This window comes from Muntiacus reevesi, chromosome 4 (genome assembly GCF_963930625.1).
Source record: "Muntiacus reevesi chromosome 4, mMunRee1.1, whole genome shotgun sequence".
Classification (NCBI taxonomy): Eukaryota; Metazoa; Chordata; class Mammalia; order Artiodactyla; family Cervidae; genus Muntiacus; species Muntiacus reevesi.
In genome coordinates, this window is record NC_089252.1 from 106,433,132 (window position 1) to 106,458,410 (window position 25,279).

The following is a 25,279-nucleotide window of genomic DNA, read 5'->3' on the forward strand; positions in this document are numbered from 1 at the left end:
TAATGTTTGTGAAAAGCAAAATTTAGGGATGAGAACTGTGAAACAGACCAGAGCCCATTTCATCTATTTATTCAAAGGAAGAACTAGTTCTATGGAGCTTCCATGAACAGATTTTTAACACAGTCTTGGTTACTACTAGCCCACAGCTGAGCACATGCAGAAGGCCCAGAATGTCTTCCCTACCTTACACCGCCAACAGCTCCCGGCACGTCCCTTAAATCGTCAGGAGGCGCCTGCCAGGGAAGGAAACACAGTCAGCCCCCACCTGCTCAGCCACGCCCTGGGAATCACCAGGCACCTGCCCTAAGCCCTCCCTCAAGGCCCTGCAGCAAGCTCCTCGCCACCTTGCGTGGATCCTAGGGCCTGAGAGACAGAATCACCCAGTTACCCTGCCCATGCACGGCACGGCTGAGGTTCCCACCTCTGTCCTGGATCCAGGCCATGCTGCCAACCTCCGGGCCAGAGCCTCTCACCCTCTGCAGCTCAGCGTGTGCCTCTGGGTCTGGCACCTGAACGCTCCCTGTGCTATACCAGAGAGTCCATGCGGACTGTCTACCAACACGGTGAGCAGAGGCCGTGGAGGGCCTGGCAAGGCCTCCCAGTGGTCTCTGGGCAGCAGAGAAGACCTAGGGCTCAGAAGCCTCCTACTGTGACCCCGGGGAGTGCCGGGACAGAGCAGAACTGCCCACTGCCCCAGGGCCCCAGGGCACGACTGTGCTGGTGAGCAAAGACAGGGCTGGGCAGGCTCAGACACCAAGGACACTCCCCACACACAGCAAACGCGCCCCTCGCACACCTGCCGGCTCAGGGACCCCCAGCAGCAGCCACAGAGGAGGTAGCAAAGTCACAATGTATCCCAGAACACCAGGCTGACGTGTAGAAACGGCAAAATGGCCAAGAGGGGCCAGACAGCAGGGGAGAAACTTCTCGATGGGTTTGGATCGCAAACAAGCCCCCCCACGACCTTTTGAACTGCTTTCCTCAGGAAGTCTGTTCACAGGCACCAAGGGTTACCTGGCTTCGCCCTCCAGGACCCAGTGAGAGAAAACTGCCTATCCCCATCAGCCCAGAGAGACACACAGATGCTAACTGACCCTGAACCACAGCAGGGCATGCCAAGCTTTGGCAACACCTGCCACAACTCCAGCCCGGCCACCTCCTACTTGCAGACAGCTGGAGGCAGAAGAGCGGGCCACAGGGCCACCAACCCCAGGGAGGAGGAGGAGGAGGAGGTTACCTGTCCCGCAGGGATGGACTCCAAGGAATCAGAGCATCCTCCCGCAATGGACCGGTCCTCAGGAGTCAGACTGTCAGTGGATGAGAGGCTGCTGGCCAGGGCCTCCTCTTGCACGAACATGATTCCTGGAGAGACCAGGGGCAGGCGGGTGGGGCAGGCGGGGCAGGAGAGCAGCCATTCAACAAATGGGGCTGTGCCCTTGGGCTACACGTGGCTGGGAGCTAACCCCCCAAATCCAGGCAAGTGGATTACAGAAGAAAATGTTAAAACCGAAACCTTAAAATAACTGGAAGAACGAATGACTGCTCATCTAATCTCAGGAAGGAAGAGAATTTCTGAACCTGAATCCAAAGGAAGAAACTGAGGTGTGACTACATAAAAACTAAACTTCTGTGAGAAAAAAAAAAAAATGAAATGAGAAAAAAGTGCTCACAGTATTTGTCAAAGGCTTGTATCTTTAATCTGTAAAATGCTCTTACAGATAACAAAAATGGAGGAAAAAAAAATCCCATTAGAAGGCTGCAAAGAACGAACGACATTCCACAAAAGAGCCAATGGGTGTGACACAAGACCAACCTCACCCTCCCAAACCATCCAAGGGAGAGTTCTGCCTCTCACTTCAGCAAAGGTCAGGCTGTGTGGCCTAACTGGGCAGAGGCAGGCACCGCGGGGAGAGCTGCCCCGCCCGTGCAGAGAGCAGTTTGGCGAAATGTCCAGGAGCCTTACACGTGTTTGCTCCGAGACCCTCTTCCTGGGGACAGAGCCGAAGCCTCTCCACCCCGCCACCCAAAAGTCCTGGCAAGCTTTGCGGATTCCGGAGCCCGGGACCCCTCATCAGAAGGCCGGGCCTGCCTGCTGGCTCAGGTTTCCTCCGGGGCTGGCAAGAACCACCCAGGCCCAGCTTCCCACAGGACACATCCCACTGACCCTCCCCAAGGCCACCGCCCATGGACAGCACGCTCTGACTCATTCATGCTGTTTTTAAAGCCTGCTGAGGTTGTTGTATGAATTCAGTTCATCTGGGTCCCTTATTTCACTCCAAACATTTTCCAGACTGGTTGAGGATAAAATGTTTTTTAACTTTCTCCTAAATGCAGCTGGTTGGATGACTGCTGGGCGTCAACCCCTATTTCCACCAAAATCTTGAGGAGGCCAGGGCTCGCCTCCATAGCCTGGCTTTACCACCAGTCACAAAGGCCCAACAAAATGACTCGAGAGCTCACAGAGCCCCACACCCTTGTCCAGCTCAGGTGCGGCTTGGGGTCAGGACAACTCGCACACCCCAGGTCCTCTACTCATGGGCTGGGCAGGCAGATGGTCCAAATCCAGACACCCACCCAGAGCGAAGCAGCAGGGGCGATACGCAGGCAGGAAGGGCGGCAGGCACACAGCCAGGCGTGAAGCATGCGATTCTCTCCCGGAATCCACCCGCTCCTCCCTCACGTGCTCAGATCCTACCATCCCTTGAGAGTCACCTCACATACACCTCCAGAGCAAAACCCTCTCTGCTCTAGACAGACCTCTCTTTCACAAATGCCCCAAACCATTCTGCCCCATCCTCCCTTGGGGGTACAGCTCAGCTTCGCAAGAGGTGACTGTTGCGGTCACCTGGAAACCCTCCAGCACACACACAGGCGGGGAGCCCTTACTGACCGCTTCTGATGGACCAGCAGCAGTGCCAAGTGCTTCCCCAGCGTCAGCTCATGCCCACCTCCCGTTATTTACCACAGCTCATCAAATCTAAGATGCGTAGATGTGGCGCCATCTTGGTCTTAGCAGGTGTCCGCGGAAGGTGTTCCCACAACTCCATCACGAATACCAGCTGGCTGACAGCAACTATGAGACGCCACTGACCAAAAGATGCATCTCAACTTCAGAGTCACAAGGTGGAAACGTGTGCATCTTAGAATCGATGAAGTAGGGTAGGGAAAACAGAGCTCCGGAGGCAACAAGTTGCTTGAGGGGCCACAGCCAGGGAAGCTGGGATGTAAACTCAGGGGACCCAGGCCAGGCGCCTGCTCTCCTAACCACCTCTCCACAGCCTGCTCTCAGCCCCTGGACCTGGCCTGGCTGGAGGATCAACTCCGACACTTCCCACATCAGTCCCTGTGGCCAAAACCCTCCATGGCTCCAACAAGCTGGGCTAGCAAGTCCTGAGGTGACCAGAGGCCTGGTGTTTCACGGACAGTGTCCCTTCCTGGCGGGCCTCCGGGGGCAGGGGGCAGCTTACTCACAAGTGTGTCCACGTCTACAAAAACGGGCTGGGAGCAAAGCTGATCCCTGCAGGAAGAAATTCTTGCCCATACACAGGCAAAGTCCAATAGCACAAGGGTGAAGACAAATTTCTGTGGATTCTGCCACATTAGCAATAAAAAGCAGCATTTTCCTGTCATTACCCTCCCAAACCCTGTTTGGAGCTGAGGAAATGTGAATAGGGACAGTCTTTCTGCTTCCTTCCTGGACTGGTCTGTACAAACAAGTGGTCAGAAAGGGCCACTCAGGGGACGGGACAGGGGACATCAGAATGCCTAGATGGGGCCCAACCCTGGTTGTTTCTCACCAAAAGGAAAGAGATGTGCACACAGAGACATCCACTGCAGTTTTATTTATAAGAGGATCTGGAGACAACGTCTAAATGTCCAGTAGAACTGGGAAGGGAAGGGGGAACTGCGTGGTGTGTCCCCCGGAGCGGGGGCAGTGAAGAAGGGGACTGAGCCTGGTTCTGGCTGCTGCAGAGGCTTCTCCACCAAAGGGGGGCCACCCACGACTGCAGCTGTGGGGGGCAGACACCTCCCTCGCCACCCACAGCTCACTGGCTTGCTCACACTCACTGATTCCTTGCCTCGAAAAAGGCAGACTGAAAACTGGCTGGTCCCCAGTCTGGCGGGCCAGCCGCACCTCCCGGTCCCCAGAGCCTAGCCACGCAGACCCCCTGCAGGCCCCAGGGCTGTGCCGGCAGCGTGAGGCGGGGAGGGGGCCTGAGGAGGGCTCTGGCCGCTCGACAGGAGACCGGTCAGGGAAGCATCTTCAAAGTGATACAGGCCCCCTCCCCTTTTACATTAAAAAAAAAAAAAAAAAAAAAAAAGAAATAGAAAACCGGAATTTCTCAATCAAGAACGTTACAAAAGCAAAGAGATGACGACTCCGGCACCGACGTGCCCCATCCACTCTCTGGCTCACGTCCACGGCTGTGACCTTGGTGAGCTGCCCTGCACAGGCTGACTTCACCCAGCATTCTTGATATCCCACCTTCCCCTCTCGGTGGTAAAGGCTGCAGGGTACTCCGGACCACGGCTTAACCTCCCTCTCTCTCTCACGCCCGTCGTGGCCCATGTTTTGCTGGTAGAAACAGTGCTGCAGCGAGCATTTCACCTCCCCTTTCCCTGTTATCTTATCCCACTAAGATAAAATCCCCACCAGCGGGGTTACCAAGTCAAGGGGTGGGAACGTTTTTCTGGCTCTTGAAACATAGGGTCAAACTGTTTTCCCAAGACCTCACACCAAGTTCTCCAACTCCAGGAGCCCGGGTGGGCGGCGTTCTTTCCTGTGTGTCCCGAGCCTCGGCTCCACTCGGGACGGCACACCCTCCCCTCTTCCGTGGGGCCGGGCCAGCAGACACTCATGGGACCTGCTTCACTCACTCATCTCCGAGGATGCCTGGGTTCAGAGGTGAAAGCCCTTTGAAAACGCTAAGACAGTGGGTGGATGAAAGGGATTGGTCTTCCATGGGTCCACCAACAGCCCATCTCAGCCCCACCAACACTGCGTTTGGGGCCACGGCGATGAGGCACACTCCCCACACAGGGATGGGGCGGGGAGGCACCTGACTTAGGGAAGAAACCAGGAGGCCTGGCTTCTCATTAACAGGGAGCCAGCCTGCCCACACTGCCTGCAGGCGCATGGGGTCCTCATGGGCCAGCAGCTCCGAGCCTTCTCAAAGAGTACACCCCGCAGTACCCTAGAGGAACTGGATGTGGGTGTCACAGCAATGGGCAGTCTTCACTGAGCAAACGAGAAATCAAGCCAGGCACCCCCCCCCCCGGCCATGCGCCTCCCCAGGAGGGCCTGGTGTACAGACAGCACCGCACCCTCCCTGCATCCGAACCGCTCCCCCAACCCCAGCTATGCTGGGGGCCCCGGCAGGGCCTGTGCCGCTGTCAGGGAGGCAGACACACACACGCACGCGCACACGCGCACACACACGCGGTTACCTTGGTTGGAGAGGATGGGCTGGGGCAGGGAAGCAGAGGTGGGAGCCACGCTGGGTGGGGAGCTGCTGGGTCTGACACAGGGGGCAGCAGCGAGCCGAGAATCCTCACTGACCTAAGGGAGGGTGCTGAGTCAGCTGGGCAGAGGTGAAAGATCCAGGAGAACAGAACTGGACAGAGCCAGAGACGTGAGGAGCGTATGGTGCTCACAAACATCGGTGACAGGGAGGATCACGACTAACCCTCAGAAACCCCACAAGGCAGGTTCGATGGCCGCCCCCATCTCACGGGTGAGCACGAGCAGGCACGCACAGCCAAGGGGAGGAGGGCAGGGTGGTGCAGCCAGGACGCCGCTCCTTCAACACCACCTCTCCTCCCACCTCCCTTCACCACCACCTCTCCTCCCACCTCCCACGCGAAGACCCACCTTCTTCTCAGAGTTGCTTAATTTGGACTTGACCTCTTTGGCTTTCTGAATCGCTTTTAGCACTTCCACTGTGTCCAACTCTTTCTCTGTGGTCACTGTGTTGTCCAGACAGACCTATGGTGTTCAGAAAATGGCCATCAGCACAGGGGCTGGCAAGCATGCAGCGAGCAGAATGGCGGGGTCCCGCCGAGGTGTGGGCCAGGCCCCACGAGGACACAAAAGGCTGCAGAGGCTCAGCCTGCCAGGAGGTGAGATCTTTGCCACCCGCAGAAGTGACCTGGGAGCTCCCTGGAGTGACCCAGGGAGGCCTCACACTGCCGAGCCTGGCTCCGGGAGCTCCTCTCAGAGAAGGGAAGACAAGGCGCAGGGTTCACTGAGAAGGCCTCTGGGATGGGTGGGAGTAGGGGAAGGTGGTGCCTTGAGCTAAGCCTCCAATCATGACAAAACTCTTATCTGCAAAGAGCAAGGAGAGAGCCTTCTGAGCTGAACTGCGAGAGCCAAGGCATGGGAAGCAGGCAGGAAGGCAGGCACCCCACCTGCAAGTGCAGGAATGAGCTATGGGCCGGCAAGCAGTGGGGAACAGCAGAGTGGTCAAATGAGGGAAGGTGCCCAGGGCCTGAGAGCAAGGGAGGGGAGGAGGTGATGTCTTGTGAATGTTGTCTTGGTGACAGTGTGGAGAAAGGGGCACCCGGGGCGGAAAGAGATGGAGGGGTGGGGGGGATGATGCAAATAGACTTCCAGACATCTTCTGGCCTGGGATTTGGGAGAGTGGGAGGGTGGCCTGCTCAAAGCAAGGGAACAGGGGAATCTGCAGGGGAACCTGTGGGGCAGGCAGGTGACCACTCAGCAGGCAGCAGATACTGGACTGGGTGACACTGGCCAAGATGGGCAAACATCTCTGGTTTATGATGAGACTGTATGGCCAGAAGTTGTCCAGGAAATGAGATACTTAGAATTGAGTATCTTATTCTTGACTCTTGCCTACAATAAACATTGTTGTTCACTGCTCAGTTGTTAAATTCTGACTGATTCTGCAAGTGATGGGCTGGAGCCCACCCGCTCATAATCTGTCCTTGGGATTATCCCAGGCAAGAACACTGGAGCAGCCTGCCACTTCCTCCTCCAGGGGATCTTCCCGACTCAGGGATAGAATCCGCATCTCCAGCACTGGCAGGCGGGTTCTTTACCACTGAGCCACCAGGGAAGCCCAAAGTAAACATTACTTTTTAATAAGCAGAAGACAGTCCCTCCACACTCAGGCTGTGCCTGTTGGGTCCTGGAGAGCCCCCCAGGCCTGATGCTCTGACGGAGGTGACGTGAGGTAAGCCTACTGAGGAAGTGTGGCAGCCGGTGGCCCCTAAGAGGAGAGGAGCAAGGGAGCCTTTTCCTGTGGAGGCAGTGGACTTCCCTGATCTGAAAGGCCACTCAGGGGCAGGACAGCCTTCTGAAGCAGGCAAGTGTACGTGAGCAGACATCACCTGCAGCTAAGTCTCCCCAAGCAGCTTACCTCTGAGGCCCGCTCTCCGAACTGAGCCAGCACCTTGGTCCGATAGTCGGGGATGATACTCAGGGGGTTGTTGAGCAGAGCCACGTGCTCCAGACATGGGAGGCTGCCGATGCTTCTGACCTCTTCAATCTGCAAGGCATCCCCCAAGTCCCTTTGCTAGCAACTCAGCAACATGACAACGCAAGCAATGGCCAAACAAAAGCCCCTCGTTCTCACTGAAGTGACCAACGTCAAGGCACAGCCACCCCAGAACCCCGTGTCCCTTCTGGGGCGTGGCTCACCTGTTCAATTCTGTTGTCACTGAGATCCAGGTTGACCAGGGAGTAGAGCTTGTGCAGGCCACTCAGATTCCTCAGCAGGTTGCCTGCCAGGTTCAGGGTCTTGATGTTCCCCAGTTTGGTGTGAACCCCTTCCAAGGAGGAGAGCTTGTTGTAGGACAGGTCCACGTGCACAAGGTTGTACAGGTGCTGTGAGGGCATCGACAACAGGGCCAAGTGATTACGGTCAAGGGTCCGAGCGACGGGCACTGACAGTAAGGCTGTAATGGGCCTTCCAACCTAAAACGACGAGCTCTGCAGGTTGGCTCTGCTCCCTCTGACATTTTTTCAGAAGGGAAACTTCTTCCCTGAACAGCTTTACAGGGCCAACACGGCCCACAGCGTAGGAGTAGAGGCAGGGTTTGAAAACAAGGCTGTCCGTCTTCACAATGGAGACATCATCTTTATCACGTCCAATGTGTACTTATACTTTGGGAGCTAGAGCAACACGTGCTCACTGCATTGTTGCAACCCAAAGGGAATGGCATCAGGCTCTGCCTTTACGAACCTCTGGTACACCCAGATACCCTTCAAGTGCCCATGAGAGAAATCCCAAGACCCCCAAGGCCATATCAGCCTCCTGCATCTCAGGAGAATGGGACCTTGTAAGAAGCTTGAAGACAGTAAAGGTCTCCAAAGGCACTAATTACCTGCAGATTGTTCATGACCAGCACTCCATTGTGACTCAGGTCCAGGAACTCAATCTTTGGAATCAGTTTCTTGTGAAAGAAAAGACAACACCTGACGTTACCCTAGGAGACTGGACCCTTTCTGGTCCCTACATAGGAGGGATAGATGCTTCTGCCTGACCACAGACTCCTGGGCAGGCCATCTGTGCAGGGCCCCTGACGGGACACCTCCCAGGGCCCAGCCAGCAGCACATCCTCAGGAACACGTAACAGATGGACTCCAGTGCTGAGCACTGACACACTGTTTTTACAGAACACTTGGCTTGTAAAAGTGATAAACAGTAAGGCTAAGACAGAAGGAGGTGTGCCCGTCTTCAACTCTACCTATCCCCATCAAGAGACAAACACAGGAACCACACTCCTTCTGCCCAAGTACCATCTGGATGTCACTCTTACAGGGGAACATCTGAAACCTTTTTTTTTCTGGCTGCACTGTGAGGCACACTGGATCTTAGTTCTCTGATCAGGGATCAAACCTGTCCCCACTACAGTGGAAACATGAAGTCTTAACCGCTGAACTATCAGGAATCTCCCTGGAACCTATGGACTCACTTTTCTGCTCCTCTTCTTGGGAATAAATCTCACCACTTACTGTGTCTATGCTATCAAACGCACATACAATTAATACTCTTCATTTTGTTCTAAGCACTCCTTAAAAAAAAAAAAAACAGAAAGAAATTTATTTATTTTTGGCTGTGCTGGGTCTTCACTGCTGCCCAGGCTTTTCTCTAGTTGCAGTGAGTGGGGGCTGCTCTCCACAGTGGCGGTGCTCGGGCTTCTCACTGTGGTGACTTCTCTTGTTGTGGAACACAGGCTCTAGGGCACACGGGCTCGGGAGCTGTGGCTCACGGGGCTCTAGAGCACAGGCTCAACAGCTGTGGTGCATGGGCTTAGCTGGTCCTTGGCAGGTGGGAATCTTCCTGGACCAGGGATTGAACCAGTGTCTCCTGCATTGGCAGGCGGATTCTTTACCATTGAGCCACCAGGGAAGCCCTAAGATTTTAAATAACTTTTAAATTATCTCATTTTGAAATTAACTTAAGAACTGCAGGCAACGCACAGAACATTGCATACAGGTCTTCGGTGGTCCTTTTGGTAAAAGTCAGGTTAAACACCCAACCCCAGGGTCTGGTCAGGCTGTGGAGGGCATACCACAGACTCATCGATCTCGGAGATGCTGTTGTGACTCAAGTCCAGGGCGGTCAGCGCCTGCCATGTGGGGATAACGGCAGTCACGGGGCCCTCCAGGGCTGCGCCTGCTGGCTCCCACTCATCGAACTCCGAGGCTTCGGGAACGAGGACTTCCTGTGGGAGAACATCTGGTGAGCACCCCCAGGGTAGCCCTCATGCAACACTCACTGGGAACACAATCATTGCAAAATTTCAGGAAGGGCTGGAGCATATTTAGCATGTGGAAGTGAACTTGCATTAAAACAGGGCTTTGGTTCATATGCCTCGAAACGATTGTGAAATAACTGAAGAGCTTAGAAACATAACGGCCACTTGGAATATGTTCTGGCCCTGCTGCAGGAGCAAACGCTTTTCCAGCTCACAAGAGCCTCGTTATACAGTGATGCCTTTTCTGGCTTAAATCTTGGAGGCTGAAGGTCAGAATTTGCTGTGTTTCCAGGCAACCGTGCTTTACAAGCTGGCACTGTGGCCCCCGCGGCTGACAATAGGCCTTTTAACCATTATTTCACAGGGTAAAATCTAGCAGGGCTGAGGCAGGGGAGCAGCAGGGGGCACCGTATACTGGGAAGAGGGCAGGTCTCCTCGATTCGGCTTCTGATGCCCTTTGATAAGACTTCCCCTCTCTCAATGGATCACTCTGGGCTCCCTGAGCAGGGAAGCAGGGAGTATCTCTCAGAGGGGCAAAACTGCCTGAAACAAGCCGCCTCTTTTCAGCCAGTAGCCTCAAGAGACTTTCCATCAAACCTAAATCTTCATCAGATACTCTTAAGTTCTAAAAGTAACATTATGCTTCTTTCTAGAAGAACTTTAAGATTACTGAGTCTGCCTAAGTGCTAAGTCACTTCAGTCGCGTCCACCTCTTGGCGACACCATGGATTGTAGCCTGCCAGGCTCCTCTGTCCGTGGGATTCTCCAGGCATGAATCCTGGAGTGGGTTGCCATTTCCTTCTCCAGGGGATCTTCTCAACCCAGGGATCGAACCAGAATCTCTTACATCTCCTGCATTGGGTTCTTTACCACTAGCGCCGCCTGGAAGTCAAGTCATTACTAAGATGCAAACCATAAAAATGTACAGAGAGAGGGGAAAAAACCTCTTACATACTTGGTTTGTGAGTCTGTGTCACTCACATATAACAACAGGACCCAGCACACACAACCTCGCCTGCCTATTCAAGTTCCCTGAGAACAAGATACAAATGAGTGCTAAGCCAGGGCTTTTCATAGTTAGAGAACATTTCCATCAATTCATCTAATGAATGTTCTGACACTCCTGCTGCTGAAAATTTATTAAAAACCAGTGAACTTTTTCTGGGGGGTGGGGATTACCCTGCTCTTAAAATCTCTGATTTAACAGTGTTGATTTGGGATGATGATGAAGCCTGAGCATCCCACGGACTGTCAAGCACTGGGAGGTCCCACATGAGTGTGCAGTTGCCCAGGGCAAAGTCTGGCTTCTGACTCTTGACAGATGGCAGCAGATTTTGCACGATTCACAGTGAGGCCTCCATAGTGCAGGGCCCTGCCCCTCAGAGGGCACCCAGGAAGGTAACAGGTGGCGCTTACCTTCATGGAGGTTGCCGAGAAACGGACGCTCATCGTGGCCAAGGTGGGCTTGGATGCAACCAGCCCCCGGATGCGCCGGGCATCACAGTGACTTATCTGGAACAAGAACAGCTGTGTCTCAGAAGGGCATTGTCACTCCAACAGAAGTCCCATGAAGCAGATGCTCACCACCCACACACAAAAGGAGCACAACTATCAGTGACCCCGAATCCTTCGAGGCAGGCGGTGACTCAAACCCTAAGTCTCTGCTTTCCCCAGTTTTTAGTGCTAACTAGACATGTTCTGAAGTAGTCTGTGAGACAATGAGACAAACTGCTTTCTCTGAACAGCTGCTTGGGGCTTGGTGGCTGGACACAAAGTGAGAGCCAGGGAGAGCCTGGGGCCTCTGCAACATCACCCGCCCCACTCCGCCGGCCTCGGCAGCCTTGCAGGGGGAAGGAGGGGTAAAAGTCAAACCACCTCCCTCAAGCCACCTGTCTGAGTGCCACGCTCCATACCCGCAGACCCCGCCTGGCAGAGCCACAGTCTGCCCAGCCAGGCACTCCTCTCACTTCCCAGTCCCACTTGCCTGTGTTGGTCGAGGCCCAGATGCCCATCGAAGGAAGGGTTCTCAAGGGACCTCCTGAGACAAGCCCAGCACGTTGCAGAGTCAGACTCTGCTGAACTCAGGACACTAGATTCCCCTTCTTAACTGTGTGATCCTGGCCAAACTTCCTTACCCCCCTAAGCCTCAGTCTCCTCAACTGTAAAATGGGAATATAAGTGCCCACTTCATGTGGCTGTTGATAAGATTTCATGAAGTAATGAACATCAGACATGGGGAATAGGGCTGCACACAAAAGCCATGCTCAAGAACTTGCTGCATTAAAGCATTTTTAACTATTCTCTGAGTCCCCTTCTTATTAAAAAAGAAAAAAAAAGGTAACAAAATTGGCACTGCGAACCCAGGAGTTCCACAGTGAGTAATGCGAAGTATTCCTGTTAGGTGCAGGCACGGCTGAGCAGAGAACCCTGCAACCCCTCTGCTGATCTGCCCTGGGAGATGCAGACATGGAATTGGTTCTGTGTGACCCACAGGATGACTTCCGAGCACTTCAACTCGAGCAATGAAGAAGCCCAGAAGGAGCTGGGCGCTGGTGCTCCAACCTGTCCAAATGCTGCGGGGTGGGGACTTGCAGACCAGCCAAGAGCAGCAGAAGCTCCTCTCTCTCTGCCTCCGCAGCGCCTGACTTCCCTAAATGGAATCTGCCACAAACTGACAGACACAAAAGCAGCAGTGCCTTACGATTAAATCCAGACACTCAACCTCAGGAACACTCCCTAGCCACGGACAGAATGGTCAGAAATCAGCCCATCCTGCAGGGGGCACAGTCCCGCCTGCACTCCAGGGGCCCCGGGCCTTACCTCCACCTGATGAAGAGACTTGAATATGGACAGATCAAAAGGCAGGAGCTGCTCCTGAATGTTGCTGGTCCCAAAAGGTCCTTCTGTGCCAGAAACCTACAGCCAAATAAATGGTGTGAATTAGGGATGCTGCTGCAACCAGCACTTCCCATCCATGTTCACCGAGCAGTGTTGCAGCAACTGCCAAACTCTGCTCCAAGCTTTGCCAGGCTGTGAGAGGCAGTCTGGGCAAGGACTCCCAGTCAGCACTTCATGATCAACAAAGCAGGCTAAAGCCAAGGTTCAAAGCAGGGGGTTACTGGGCTATGACTGCCCCCTGGTGCTCAGAGCCGGAAGCACCGTGCCCAGATCACCAAACGTCACTCCTTTTCCTCAGGGCCTGTAGGGCACGCACGCACACACACACACACACACAGGGCCTGCAGGGTGGGCGGGCGCGCGCGTGCGCGCACACACACACACACACCCCCCTGCCCTGTGGTGGGCGTGCACACACACACACACGGCGGGCGCGCGCACACACACACACACACACCCCTGCCACACACACACACACACACCCCTGCCCCCCCCCACCCGCCACACACACACCCCTGCCCCACCGCACACACCCAAGTCACGAGCTGCGTGCCCACAACTGAGCAATTCCCCATGGCCAGGCTCCCACAGCTTTACCTTAAGATACTTAAGGCGACAGGTGAAGTCCAGGATGTGCCCCAGGTCAGTCTTGGCGTCCCCGCTGGCGCACGTGGGCTTCCCTTGCTGCAGCTGCTCCGTGACTGCGTACAGCTGCAGGGGTCCGATGGCGAAGACCTCGCCAGCCCCCAGGAGCTGTTCTCCTGCAACAGCAACAGCCCAAGGGGTGAGCAGTGGGTCCAGCCCTGCTGTGCGGCCAGGGTACCTGCCCACCTGGCCAACAGTGAACAAGCACTGGGCCGGCACCCGCTACGTACACCAAGTCAGGACGAAGGAAGGACCCTCCTGAGCATGCAGAAGCGGCCTCCCTCCTGGGCTGACAGCTCAGGGTCAACCCAAGACACGTGATTACAAGGGAGGGAAGGGCCACAGGAATTTGCACTGGGGAGCCTCTGCAAGGTGAGACTGAGTTAAAAACCTGAGGCCCTGGGCCAGGAGAAAGCCAACGCACGCAGCACTTAGGGCCATGGGCCCATGCTGTAACCTCTAAGACGTAGACGTCTTAAGGTTAGGTGAGACCTAAGGTGCCAGCACAGGGCCTGAGAGCAGGAGGGGATTCTGAGCCAGACAGACTGGTGTTTGGTCCTCCTTTCGAGCTTTCCAGCCATGTACCCTCACACAGGTAACTGGGCCTCTCACCCTCAATGTCCTTGTCTGGCCCTCTTTCAGGGGAGCAGTAAGATACAAACAGAAGTCTGGACCACAAGCACTCAGAGCATCTTAGCTACTGTTACTGTGCTCTGAGGCAGGGTCATGACCCCAAGCCGCCTTGGGTGCCATCTGAACCCTTTTAGGTAAGAACCCGGTGCAAGAGGGCAGCATGCCACCCACCTTCCAGAACTCCATCAGAAGGCCCTGGAATACAACTTGAGCCTGAGAGTAGAGCCCCCGAAGACAGGGGCCCAGGGGTCCTAGGGTGAAGAACACAGCTCCTCAGACTTGCAGAGCAGACAGGTGCATAGGCCTGCCTGTGGACCAGTCCAGGGATTTGGGGAACCCTGGGGAGGTGGGTCCTGGCAAGAACTCACTTGGCACAGAGCCAAGTGATGGGAGTTCCGGGCCCTTGGCTGCCTGACAGGGCAAGCCAAGTTGCATCCAGTATTTCAAGGACCCCTGGCCATATACCTTTTTCAAAGAGTTCCTCAGCCAGTGCTGCAGTGATGCCATTAATCTCCTGAAGAGAAAACAAAATCCAGTCAGGATATTCCCCTGCTCCCCACCACTGGGACTTGCACCTTTCCTGCCATCTACTCCCTCCACTGCTGCAAAGCCAGCTCTCCAGAAGTAAAACAAAATGGAGAGAGTAAATCTAAAGTGAATCAAGCAGCTCAGAAAGGGAAGCAGTACTTCCAGTTACGTGGATATCAGCTCCAAGGCCACTCAGCACGGGCTGAGAACTCCAGGCCCAGGAGACCGCAAAGCCTGGCCATGTCAGGCGCTGGCTGGGAAGTCAACAGCTCCCAAAACTGGCCTTGGGAGATTACTAAGAGAGGCATGGCAGACAGATAATTCTGCTTCCTCTGGAAAAGAGGTTCCCACTACCCTGGTGGGGAAAAAAAAGGCCTCACAGAGCCAGCCCTGCCTGGGAGTGACCATTTTTACTGACATTCATGTCCCACAGGTATCTGAGGAAAGAGTGAGCACCGGCTCTCTTCCTGTGCCGTCCCTCCAAGGCTGGTGACAGCACCAGAGGCCAGGGTCATGAGAAAGAGGCAGGAAAGGATTCCCTTTTAGGGTGATGGGGTAAAGGCAGCACAAGAAGGATGACGTTCAGTCACAGTACCAGCTCAAGTGCTCGGTCTCAATTCACACCAGGCAATGGCCTAAGGGCTCTCCACCAAGAGGCTCACTCAATCCTCCCGACGCCCTAGACCAAGAGGCTCTTATTTTGAATCCTATCTCACAGGTAAGCAAACTGAGATGGAGACATGCTGCGACCCTCAATGTTACACGGCAAGGAGCGCTTAGCCGTGAAGCCTCTCTCAGTACACAGCTGACTGCCCCAGCATTTCGGGAGTGTAACCGTGGGGTTGCCAGAGCCCCAGGGCTTGCAACCCCACATCCTGCAGGTAAGAACAGTACCTAATTGACAGATGGCAGCCAACAGGACTTTTGTAAACAGGTCCAGATGGAAACTGCACAATCACCTTTGTAACTTACAGGAACACCTCTGCCAGGAGGACGTACAATTAGTGTGTTTACAGAACCTGAAAGGCACCAGGCTGCAAGAAAGAGTGTCCTTCTCCTGTTTTTCTATTGTTCATTTCTTGCTTACCTTTTACACATAAAGGATACCCTAATGGTTGCTTATATGCTGCAAATACCTAAGTATCTTTTCTTTGTCCGTGTGTTCATACCGGTTCTCCTGACAGAGAGAGGTTTGTCAAGTTTACATTTTTTTTAACCTGTGATTCTTTTCCTTTATGACTTCTGGGACCTCCTTCCCAACCAAGTGTTTTAAGATTACAAAAACACTCCCCTAATTTCTCCTTTTAGTACTCTAAGATATCTGTTATTTAAAAAATGTGCTTATTTCATCTGCTTGAAATTCAGCTTGTATGACACTAATTCCCCCTTATTCTCACAAATGAATAAAAAGCCAAAGGGAGAAAAATGAGCGAACACAGCTTCACTGATAGGGGGCTCAGAGTCTGGCAAGACACAGGGTCAAAAGTAAAAGGGCCACCAGAAGAATACAGCAGGCTCTGAGCCAGAGAGGCTCCAGTGAGTGAGAGGACAGGCCATCAGTTCACTCAGAAGTTCAGTCTCCTGCAACAATTCAATTGCTGGGCAGTTACTTCCTTGGCTGCTATGAAGAACAGAAGATCAGGAAGACCGTGGAATGACCCAGAAACTCGTTTCTCTACCTACACTCTGAGAACCAAGCCCTGTCTCCCGATCAGCACTTCCCTATCTGGTGTGCAGTCAGCATCGCCCATCGCCTGGACAGCCTTGACACAGACTCCCGAGAGGCTTCCGATCCGCACCCACCTCCAGTCCCCAAGAGCAGCTCCCCAGCCTCTCCAGTCCCAGCAGGGACACTAGGTCTCACGTGGGAAAAGGGCCCCCAGCCCACGTTTAGTACCAGCAACACTTATCCTCAAAGTTACATTTCTTTGGGCAGCTGGCACCAGCCCAGCTGAGGAGATAGGGCTGGAATTTCCGGAAGACACAGAAAGTTGGGAGATAGTGAGGGCCAAGGACTCATGCTAAACAAAGAGCATGTTTCCACTTCTGAGCAATCTAAAAAGTAGACAATTTCTTCTGCCCCTCCCCTTGGGCTCCAGGAAGCACTCCCTGCAGCTATACCAGGCAGCTCTATCGACTCAGTTGCCTTGGCTGATCTTCACCTCGAGATACTCTTAATCAAAGGGGAAACAAAGAAAGGCCTCAGTCCCAAAATCCACAGTATGGGTCTTTTCAGAAAAGCATTTTGTCTGCCTCCTCAGAGTGCTCTGGTTCAACTGTGGCCTTGTGGCCAAGGCTGGGCCATCCTCCTGCTAGGAGGAAACGGGGGCATTGATGGGTCCCAGTTAAAGCTCCTGCAGATTCTGCCCAGAGGTACCTCTGTGAACGGGTACTCCCCCACCCAAACACACTCCACCCAATCCAGCTGAAGGGACTTGAAATACTTCAGGGACCCACAGATTTCTGAACTGAAATACCCTAAAAAAAAAAAAAAAAAAAAAATAGCAGGGAGCCTCTCTGGTGGCTCAGCGGTAAAGAATCCACCTGTCAATGCAGGAGACATGGGTTTGATCCCTGGTCGGGGATGCTGCTGCATGCCAAGGAGAAACTAACGCCACGTACCACAACTATGCAGCTTGTGCTCCAGGCCCAAGAACCGCAACTACAGAAGCCCATGTGCCCTAGACCCCATGCTTTGCAACGAGAGAAGCCACCACCATGAGAAGTCTATGCCCCACAATGAAGAGTAGCCCCCACTTGCCAGAAGTAGAGAAAGTCTGCCTGTAGCAATGAAAATCCAGCACAGCCAGAAATAAATAAATTAAAATTTTAGAAGACATTCTTTATACTTCAAAAAATTTTTCAATTAAAAAAAAAAAAGAGGGGTTTAAAGGTTGTTAACACCCATGTCCAAACATGTTACCTTCCAATCAATCAGCCACCTGCCAGGGTCACGTGCTGGTCTGCACCCCTGAGCAGCACCCTTGTAGTGCAAGTTGCTCAGTTGTGTCCAACTCTTTGTGACCCCATGGACTATAGCTCATGGAATTCTCCAGGCCAGAATACTGGAGTGGGAGCCTTTCCCTTCTCCAGGGGATCTTCCCAATCCATGGATTGAACCCAGATCTCCCGTATTGCAGGCAGAGTCTTTAACAGCTGAGTCACAGGGGAAGCCCAAGAATACTGGAGCGGGTAGCCTATGCCTTCTCCAGTGGATCTTCCCGACCCAGGAATCGAACCGGGGTCTCCCGCACTGTAGGCAGACTCTTTACCAAGTGAGCTATGCACACAAATGCACACGGACTATTAGGCTGCGGTTCGGACACCACTCGTCTGACAGCATGTCAGTACATGCAGGTCTGTGAAGCCCCTGCAGCACAGACCCTACTCAATGAATAACCCCAGGCCAGTCCAATGCTCCTGCTTGGCATAGGCTTGAGCAGTTTGTGTGTGTCAGTGGGGCATTAACGAGGGACTCAATTACACATCACTGTGTGGTTTACACACACACACAGGGGTCGGAGTCCTTGACAACTTATTTCATGCCTATATGAGGCACACCAGGAGAAGTCAGGAACAGTGTGCATAAAAATTCCCCATTGAGAGGTTCAAGCCTAAACTTTGGCTGAAGAGAGCTCCAAGACTATAAGTAAGCCACAAGGATGTCTGTTATCATTTACAGCCTGTATTTTGCAACTAAAACAAACGACCAGAAGCTACCTTTAGGATGGTAATGGTTCTATCCTACTCTGGTTTTAAATATCAAAAAGTGTTTTTGTTCTGCCCAACTGGTTTCAAGATAACAAAATAATATAAATACCACCTTTGACAAGAAGTGAATGCATTTCCTAACTAGAATAGCTGGCATTGGCTGGGACCAAGAGAGCCCCGCCACAAGCCCAGACCTCCTCTGGGCTCTTCACCTTCACTGCAGTCTCCTGTAATTCCCAAGGGTGCAGGATCATCCCCCTCTAACTCACAAGAGGAACTGAGACACACAGAGGTTCCATGACTGCCTTTGAATAAAATGTCAGGAAGCAGCAGGGCTGGGAGACAAACTTGGCTCTGCCTGCCTGTCAGACAGCCCGCCCCAAAGTGGTGGCCCCAACCTCACACCATATATAAAAATCCATTCAAAATGGTTAAAGTCCTCAATACAAGAGCTAAAACTGTAAAACTCTTAGAAGAAAAACATAGTTGTAAATCTCTATTATCTTGGATTAGGCAATGGTTTCTTAGCTATGATACCAAAAACACAAGTGACTGGAGGGGAAAAATGGGTAAACTTCATCAAAATCGAAAACTTGCGCTTCAAAGAATACAATCAGGAAAATGAAGACAATTCACACAATGAGAGAAAATATCTGTACATCAAATTTCTAATAAGGGTTTAAATATCCAGAGTATACAAAGAACTACAACTCAACAACAAAAACAACCTAATTTTTTGAAATGCAAAAGATTTCAATAACTTCATCTAAAGAAGATATACAAATAACCAACAAGCACGTGAAAAGAAGCTCAACATTATTAGTCATTAAGTAAGTAAGTGAAGTCGCTCAGCCGTGTCTGACTCTTTGCGACCCCATAGAGTGCAGCCCACCAGGCTTCTCTGTCTATGGGATTCTCCAGGCAAGAATACTAGAGTGGGTTGCCATTTCCTTCTCCATTAGCCAAATGAAAATTTGAAACCACAAGACACCATGGTACACCCATGAGGATGGTTACAGTAGAAGTGAACAGTAGCAAGTGTGGGCAAAGACAGGGAAACATAAGAGCCTACACATTGCTGGCAAGGAAGGACTGGGCTGGCCAACTTTCTGGCCAACTCAATAAAATGGTGCAGCCACTACAAAAGAAAATTTGGCTGTTCCTCATAAACAGAGTTATCATACAATCCAGCAATCGTACTCCTAGTATATACCCAACAGAAAGTATGTTGTTGCTATCCTTTAGTTGCTAAGTTGCGTCTGACTCTTTCTGTGATCCATGCTCCTCTGTCCATGAGATTACCCAGGCAACAATACTGCCAGTCCCTTCTCCAGGGCACCTTCCCGACCCAGATCCTGAACCTGCATTGCCTGCATTGGCAGGTGGTTTCTTTACTGCTGAGCCATCTGGGAAGAAAGTATGGGTCTACACAAAAACATGAATGCTCTCAGCAGCCTTATTTAATAAAAGCCAAAAACTGGAAGCAAGCTAAATTTATCAGTCCATTAACTCATACATGGACAATATATGGTCTTTCTAAACAATGTAATAGTACTTGACCATAAAAGAACTGAAGTACTTACTTTTGCTTACAATATGAATGGACCTTGAAAACACTATGCTAAGTGAAAGCAGTCACAAAAGGTCACATATTGCAATGAAATGTTCAAAATATGCAAACCCATATATTATGAAAGCATATTAGTGACTGCTGATGGGTACACAGTTCCTTCCTGGGTGATAAATGTCCTGGAATTAAGACAGTAGTGACAGATGCACAATTTTGTTAATATACTAAAAACCACAGACTTGTACACTCTATAAGAGTGAATTTTGTATGTGAATTATATACCAAAAAAAAAAAAGAATCCACACCTCAGTCAAATAGGGTTCCCTGGGTCCACCCTGTCCAATGTCAGCCCCACGAGAGGTGGACTACACTGGGAGTAAATTCAGAGAGGACACTGACGGGGCAAAGGTTACCAGAAACCTTCCCTAAGGGCTCCCAGTCTGTAAAAAAGCTGGCAAGTCTTTTGGGCCCTGTCTGTCCAAATTCATTTGAATATCTAATACAGTGATTCCCAATCAGGTGCAATTTGCCCCTCAGGCAGTATCTGGCAATGTGTGAGACACTGCTGGTAGTGACAACGTGGCGGATGGGGGGGCAGACTGGCATCCAGTGGGCAGAGATCGGAGACGCTGCCCAACACTGCACAGAGCAGCCCCCACACCAATTGTCCGGTCCAACACGTCAACAGGGCCACAGCGAAGCAACCTTGATTTAATGATGGATCAATCACTTTTTTAGAACTCTGGATTTATATAACCAAGGGGCCCTTCTGATAATAATTATTTCAAATATGTTCAAACTGCTCCAAGCAGTAGAACACGCCTCAAACCAGAACCACCACAGGTGTAGGGCAGGCCCAGGCCCACCTCAGGCAAACCTATCTCCAAAGCAGCCCAGGACGTCTCTGGTGGCTCAGCGGACTCGAATCTGCCTGCCAATGCAGGGGACGTGGGTTCGATTCCTGGCCTGGGAAGATTCCACAAGGCTTGAGGCAACCACGCCCGATCTCTGGGTCAGGAAGATCCCCTGGAAAAGGGAATGGCAGCCCACACCCTACTGAGCCTATGCTCTAGAGCCTGAGAGCTGCAACTCCGGAGCCTGCGTGTTGCAACCGCTGAAGCCCGCGCGCCGAGAACCTGTGCTCCACAATGAGAGAGGCCACCGCAGTGAGAAGTCCGTGCACCACAACCAAGAGTAGCCCCCACTTGCCACAGCTAGAGAAAAGCCCGCACAGAGCAACGAAGACCCAGTGCAACCAAAATAAAAATAATTAACATATAAATTATTTAAAAAACAAAAAGCAGTCCACGCCTTTCCATGCTCAGAGGTAGCCAGGAGACGGCCTCAAAGGCCCAGGTCTTAAGCAATGAATTATACTTTAAACTTACATAGCTAATCAAAGCTTTCTTAAAGTACAGAGTTTCTTAAAACACTAACCAGTTTTCTGAAAGACTCACATAAGGAATGGACTTTTCTTTTTCACATAAGGAAAGAAAATGCAAAAAAAAAAAAGTCTACAACAGGAAAACTACTGCTAACCACATATATTACTGGTACACGCCAAACAAAATCCAAAGATAGACACACATATATAGCTCCCATCTATAAATGCCACTCTTTTTTTCCACAGGGCTCCTCCAAGCTGCTAGTGCCATCACCAAATTTCCAGGTTCTATCTAACACTTCAGGAAAGGTTCAGCTGTCTCACTCTGAAAATATCTCAAGACAATTATTTTTTAAACAAGTTTGGCCTTTTAAGACCACAACCCAAAGGTCCCTTCCTAAAAGGCAAGCCTGAAAACGGAGTGGGTTGTTTTGGGTTTTTTTTCCTATCTTCATCACACAAAAGGAAAATAATTAAATGTAAATTATCCAAAAATCTACTACCTAAAAACAACTCCTTGTAATACTTTGATTATATATATATATATAATACTTTGATTATAATTTTCCCAAATATATTCATACAAACTTTTTAAAATAAAAATAGGACCATACCCTAATACCATTTTCTGCCCTGCTCTTCATCTAGTAATGCATTTCTTTTCCTACATCAACAAATCCACAGACACAGCATCATTTTTCTAGCAGCATAATATCCAATTCCAAGCTAGCTCCCTTTAATTTTTTTGTTTTTTAAGTCACCTCCTACGGGGCTTTTGACTGTCTTCAGTATCTTATTATAATCCTGGAATGACTACCTTTACACCTATATCCTTTTCTCAGTAGCCCAGTCTTTTCCCTTAGAATAAATTCTCAGAAATGAAATTACTGGGTTGTTTAACGTTTTGGTTTCACACTGCACCCAACTTCCCTCCTTGAAGTGTGACAACTCATGCTGTCACCAGCAGCCCATGACCATTGTTCCTCCATCCAGAAGGGAGTGCAGAACTGCCCTGAGACGTACATTCCCATTGGAGGATGCCATCTACCCTCACTCAGCACCTTGGACTCTGACGATGCCCTAAGATGGCAATATTCTGCCAAAACAGATGGATCCCTTAATTAGTTTTGAGCTGGGAACCAACAACTCAACAACAGTCGATGCCAGGTGTCAGCTGTTTCTAATCTAACCCCATCCACTTGGATGGAAACCTTGCTCAAACACCCACAGGCCGTTTTTGCTAAACAAAACGGCTTGTGGTGGAGGAAGACCTCTCTGTGGCCAGAGTTGGTCAGCCTAATTTAAGGCAAATCTGTTTATGAACATGCTCTGTCTGAACCCCAGTCCGCCAGGATGCTCCTCCATCTTCCAACCTCAGGCTCCAACTCCAGCCTACCTCTCAAAGTTGAAGTCTACAAGGCTTGCTACCTGGAGCTCTGGCGGCTGTAGGCTTGCAGGCGAAGGAGAAAACCCAAGAGGAACTTACATAAAAGTGGAAATGCAAGAAGTGGGCCAGCACCCTGGGGGCCACATCAGGGAAGGTGGCCAGGAGTGTCTGGAGATAAGTTTCTAGATCCTTCTCTCTCTTTTCCACCAAGCTCCTGGAGTTTTTCCCAATTATCTTTTTGGGCGGAAGCAGACTTCTATCAATCTTCTTCTCCGCAACAAGCTGTAAGAAAACATAAGCGTATCAACCACAGACCAAGAGGTTCTGTAACTGCGCAAGGCCCAGGTAAGCAGCTGAGGGCAGGTGCTCACTACGAAGCCCATCGTGGCAGGAGTACCACGATTAGTGATCAAATTAGTGCACCTGGGTTTGGCCTCAGGTTTAATTAGCACTCGAAACACCAATACAATTCTAGACAATGAGTTCCACCAAAAGACTTTGGAGACATTTAGGAAAGTAATACCTCAAAGCCCCTAAAGTGACCATCTTCTCCAAACCATACAACTTTCACGCTACAAATGACCCAGAGAAAGGCAGTCTCTCCAAATGCAAAGAATTACAGCCAGATACGAAAGCACAGGTTCTGGAATAGGTATACTCAGGTGGAACAAGTTGAAGCCTGCTCCCTCCCCTAGCAACTATCCCAGCATCTCATATCCTAGCTACAACTGTCAATCTAAAAACTGAAGTTCAAATACACTCCTTGCACACTGTCTCATGCAAGGGTTGAACTCCCAGGATCCAACGGGTTTGGGTGTTTGGTGTTTTTTTTGCCATTTACATTAATAAACCAGTTTTGCCCTAGTACCAACCCATGACACAATGGGAACTTGGCCTAAAAGCCCCCAAAGCCCCGAAACACAGGACCCCAATTCTTAATTACCTTTTCATGTAGGTCGTGGAAATCACTGTAGCGGTGCTTGACTGTCCACTCATGGCTGCCATCAGTGATCTGGATGATGTAAACCTAAGAGGGTAAACAGCCCTTGCCTAGCCAGCAATAAGGAAAGTCCCACCCTACCCTCAGCAATAGCTGCAGGACACCCAAACCCCCCAGGCCAAAGTTAAGTTGCTCCGGCCCACCAGCCTCTGTACCTGACCCTTGCTGAGAGGCAGGGGCCACCTTTTAGCCTCCTCCATGGCCCTAGCACTGGATCTGGCAGGCATACGGGATAAGTCTGACCCCTATCCAACAGTGAGAAACAAAAAAGGCAGCTATCATATCAAGTAATCGCTTTAGTTTTTTAACTCCAGCCTCCATGTAATTCAAAGTCCAATCCAACCTGAGCTGCAAGAAAGGTTTTCCTTCCGAGGCAAAACAGGGTCAGGTTTGGCAGGATCAGCTTTTCCGCTTCAGTTCTTTCTCAGGAGCCCTGACTATATCCTAGAAGCAAGTCCTTTTCCAATGCTTTCAGCTGGTTCAGGAGCTGAAAACGGCCAGGAGTCAAGGCACTGAGAAGCTGAGAGGAGGGCAGTGATAATTAAGCCCTAACAGAAGGGAACGCGCCAGGAAGACGTGTGTTCAAAATCTGGTTCTGCCATTCCTGGCTATAGTTTCTGTATGTATGTCAACTTATGTAAGTAACTGACAGCCTTAAGTTCTCTGAGCCTCAGTTCCCATCTTAAAATCTGGGAGGATTAAGAATCAAAGGTAATGTATGCAAAATGCTTTGTAAAGGGCCTGACATGTAGTAAGTGATCAATCAAAGGTAGGTGTTGATAATTATTCAACTCAGCATACCCAGACAAAAGGACACAAAATCACCACCTTCCCAACACCCATTCAGAGGAGGGCCTCAGCCCTGTGGACTAGGAGAGCTTTTTGGAGCTAACCCTCCAGGTGGAAGCAGTGCATGCGTGATGGCTAACCAGAGCTAAGCCCTCACGTGGATTAGGCCCCCTGGTCCTTGCATCCTGCCCCTCTCTGCAGCACGCAGGGAAGGCGGAGGAGAAAACAATCAACTCAACTGAAGTCTCCACTGAGGAGCAGGCCTGTTGCTCCAGGATCCGTAGGAGCCCCTCCACAGCCTGACCATTTCCCTCCCCCTCCTCCTGCCCAGGAAAGGAGAAAGAGCCAGAAAAATGATCCTCAGGAGGGTTAGGATGAAGGCCAAGGAGGTGGGGTGAAGGCAGAGCCAAGCCCCCTTCCCCAACTCACCATAATCCCAGAACAAAGGACAGGAGGCTGAGAGGTGCTCAGGCCACCCCCACCTTGGGGCCAGTCCCTGCTAGGTAGCCTACCAGGCCCATAGGCGCACAAGCCCACCCAGACCCAGGAGGGCCTCCTACTTCATCACAGTCTGCAACTTCTCCCCTTTTCTATCCTGCATCTCCGCCACAGCCTTTAAGTGTGCGTGGGCAGTGTACTGCTCTCGCTCACCCCACAGTCCAAAGCCATGAAGACCCCTAAGTTTCCGGGCTCTTGGACTCTCTCTCAGCCCTGAGCCACCCCCTCAATTCTCGGGGTCTGGGCTCCATCCTCCTCCATTCTTGTCTCTGCCTGAGCGCCAAGGCCCCCAGATGCCCCCTTCACTTTTGAGCAAGTGTCAACTGCAACCCCAAGGGCCCCCAGATCAAGGCCCCGCCCCCTCTTTTTCTTCACGGCTTGCAGAGCCCTGACCCTTTCCGCTGATACCATCCGAAGACCCCCTTTCCTAATTCCCTTCTCCGGGAGCCCCTGTCACGTCCTCCCAGGCTGGCGCCCCTCCAGAGGAGCCTCCGCCTCAACCTGACCCCTCTC

General features: G+C 51.6%; 1 protein-coding gene across 2 annotated transcripts in view; it reads right to left on the reverse strand.

Annotated features, from left to right (window-relative positions):
- Positions 1–25,279, reverse strand: part of NISCH (nischarin) — a 63,272-nt gene that overhangs the window by 37,498 nt on the left and 495 nt on the right. The window contains exons 2-15 of one of the 2 annotated variants that reach the window (XM_065933555.1): positions 23,423–23,506; positions 22,579–22,761; positions 14,365–14,413; positions 13,219–13,382; positions 12,544–12,639; positions 11,140–11,235; positions 9,538–9,690; positions 8,347–8,415; positions 7,661–7,846; positions 7,380–7,508; positions 5,873–5,986; positions 5,449–5,560; positions 1,238–1,362; positions 184–233 (exon numbers count right to left, since the gene is read on the reverse strand). In XM_065933555.1, coding sequence (XP_065789627.1) covers positions 184–233; positions 1,238–1,362; positions 5,449–5,560; positions 5,873–5,986; positions 7,380–7,508; positions 7,661–7,846; positions 8,347–8,415; positions 9,538–9,690; positions 11,140–11,235; positions 12,544–12,639; positions 13,219–13,382; positions 14,365–14,413; positions 22,579–22,761; positions 23,423–23,506 — 1,610 coding nt within the window. Of the gene's footprint in view, positions 1–183; positions 234–1,237; positions 1,363–3,824; positions 4,895–5,448; positions 5,561–5,872; positions 5,987–7,379; positions 7,509–7,660; positions 7,847–8,346; positions 8,416–9,537; positions 9,691–11,139; positions 11,236–12,543; positions 12,640–13,218; positions 13,383–14,364; positions 14,414–22,578; positions 22,762–23,422; positions 23,507–25,279 lie in introns of those variants that run through there. The other variant, XM_065933556.1, reaches the window with a different exon arrangement.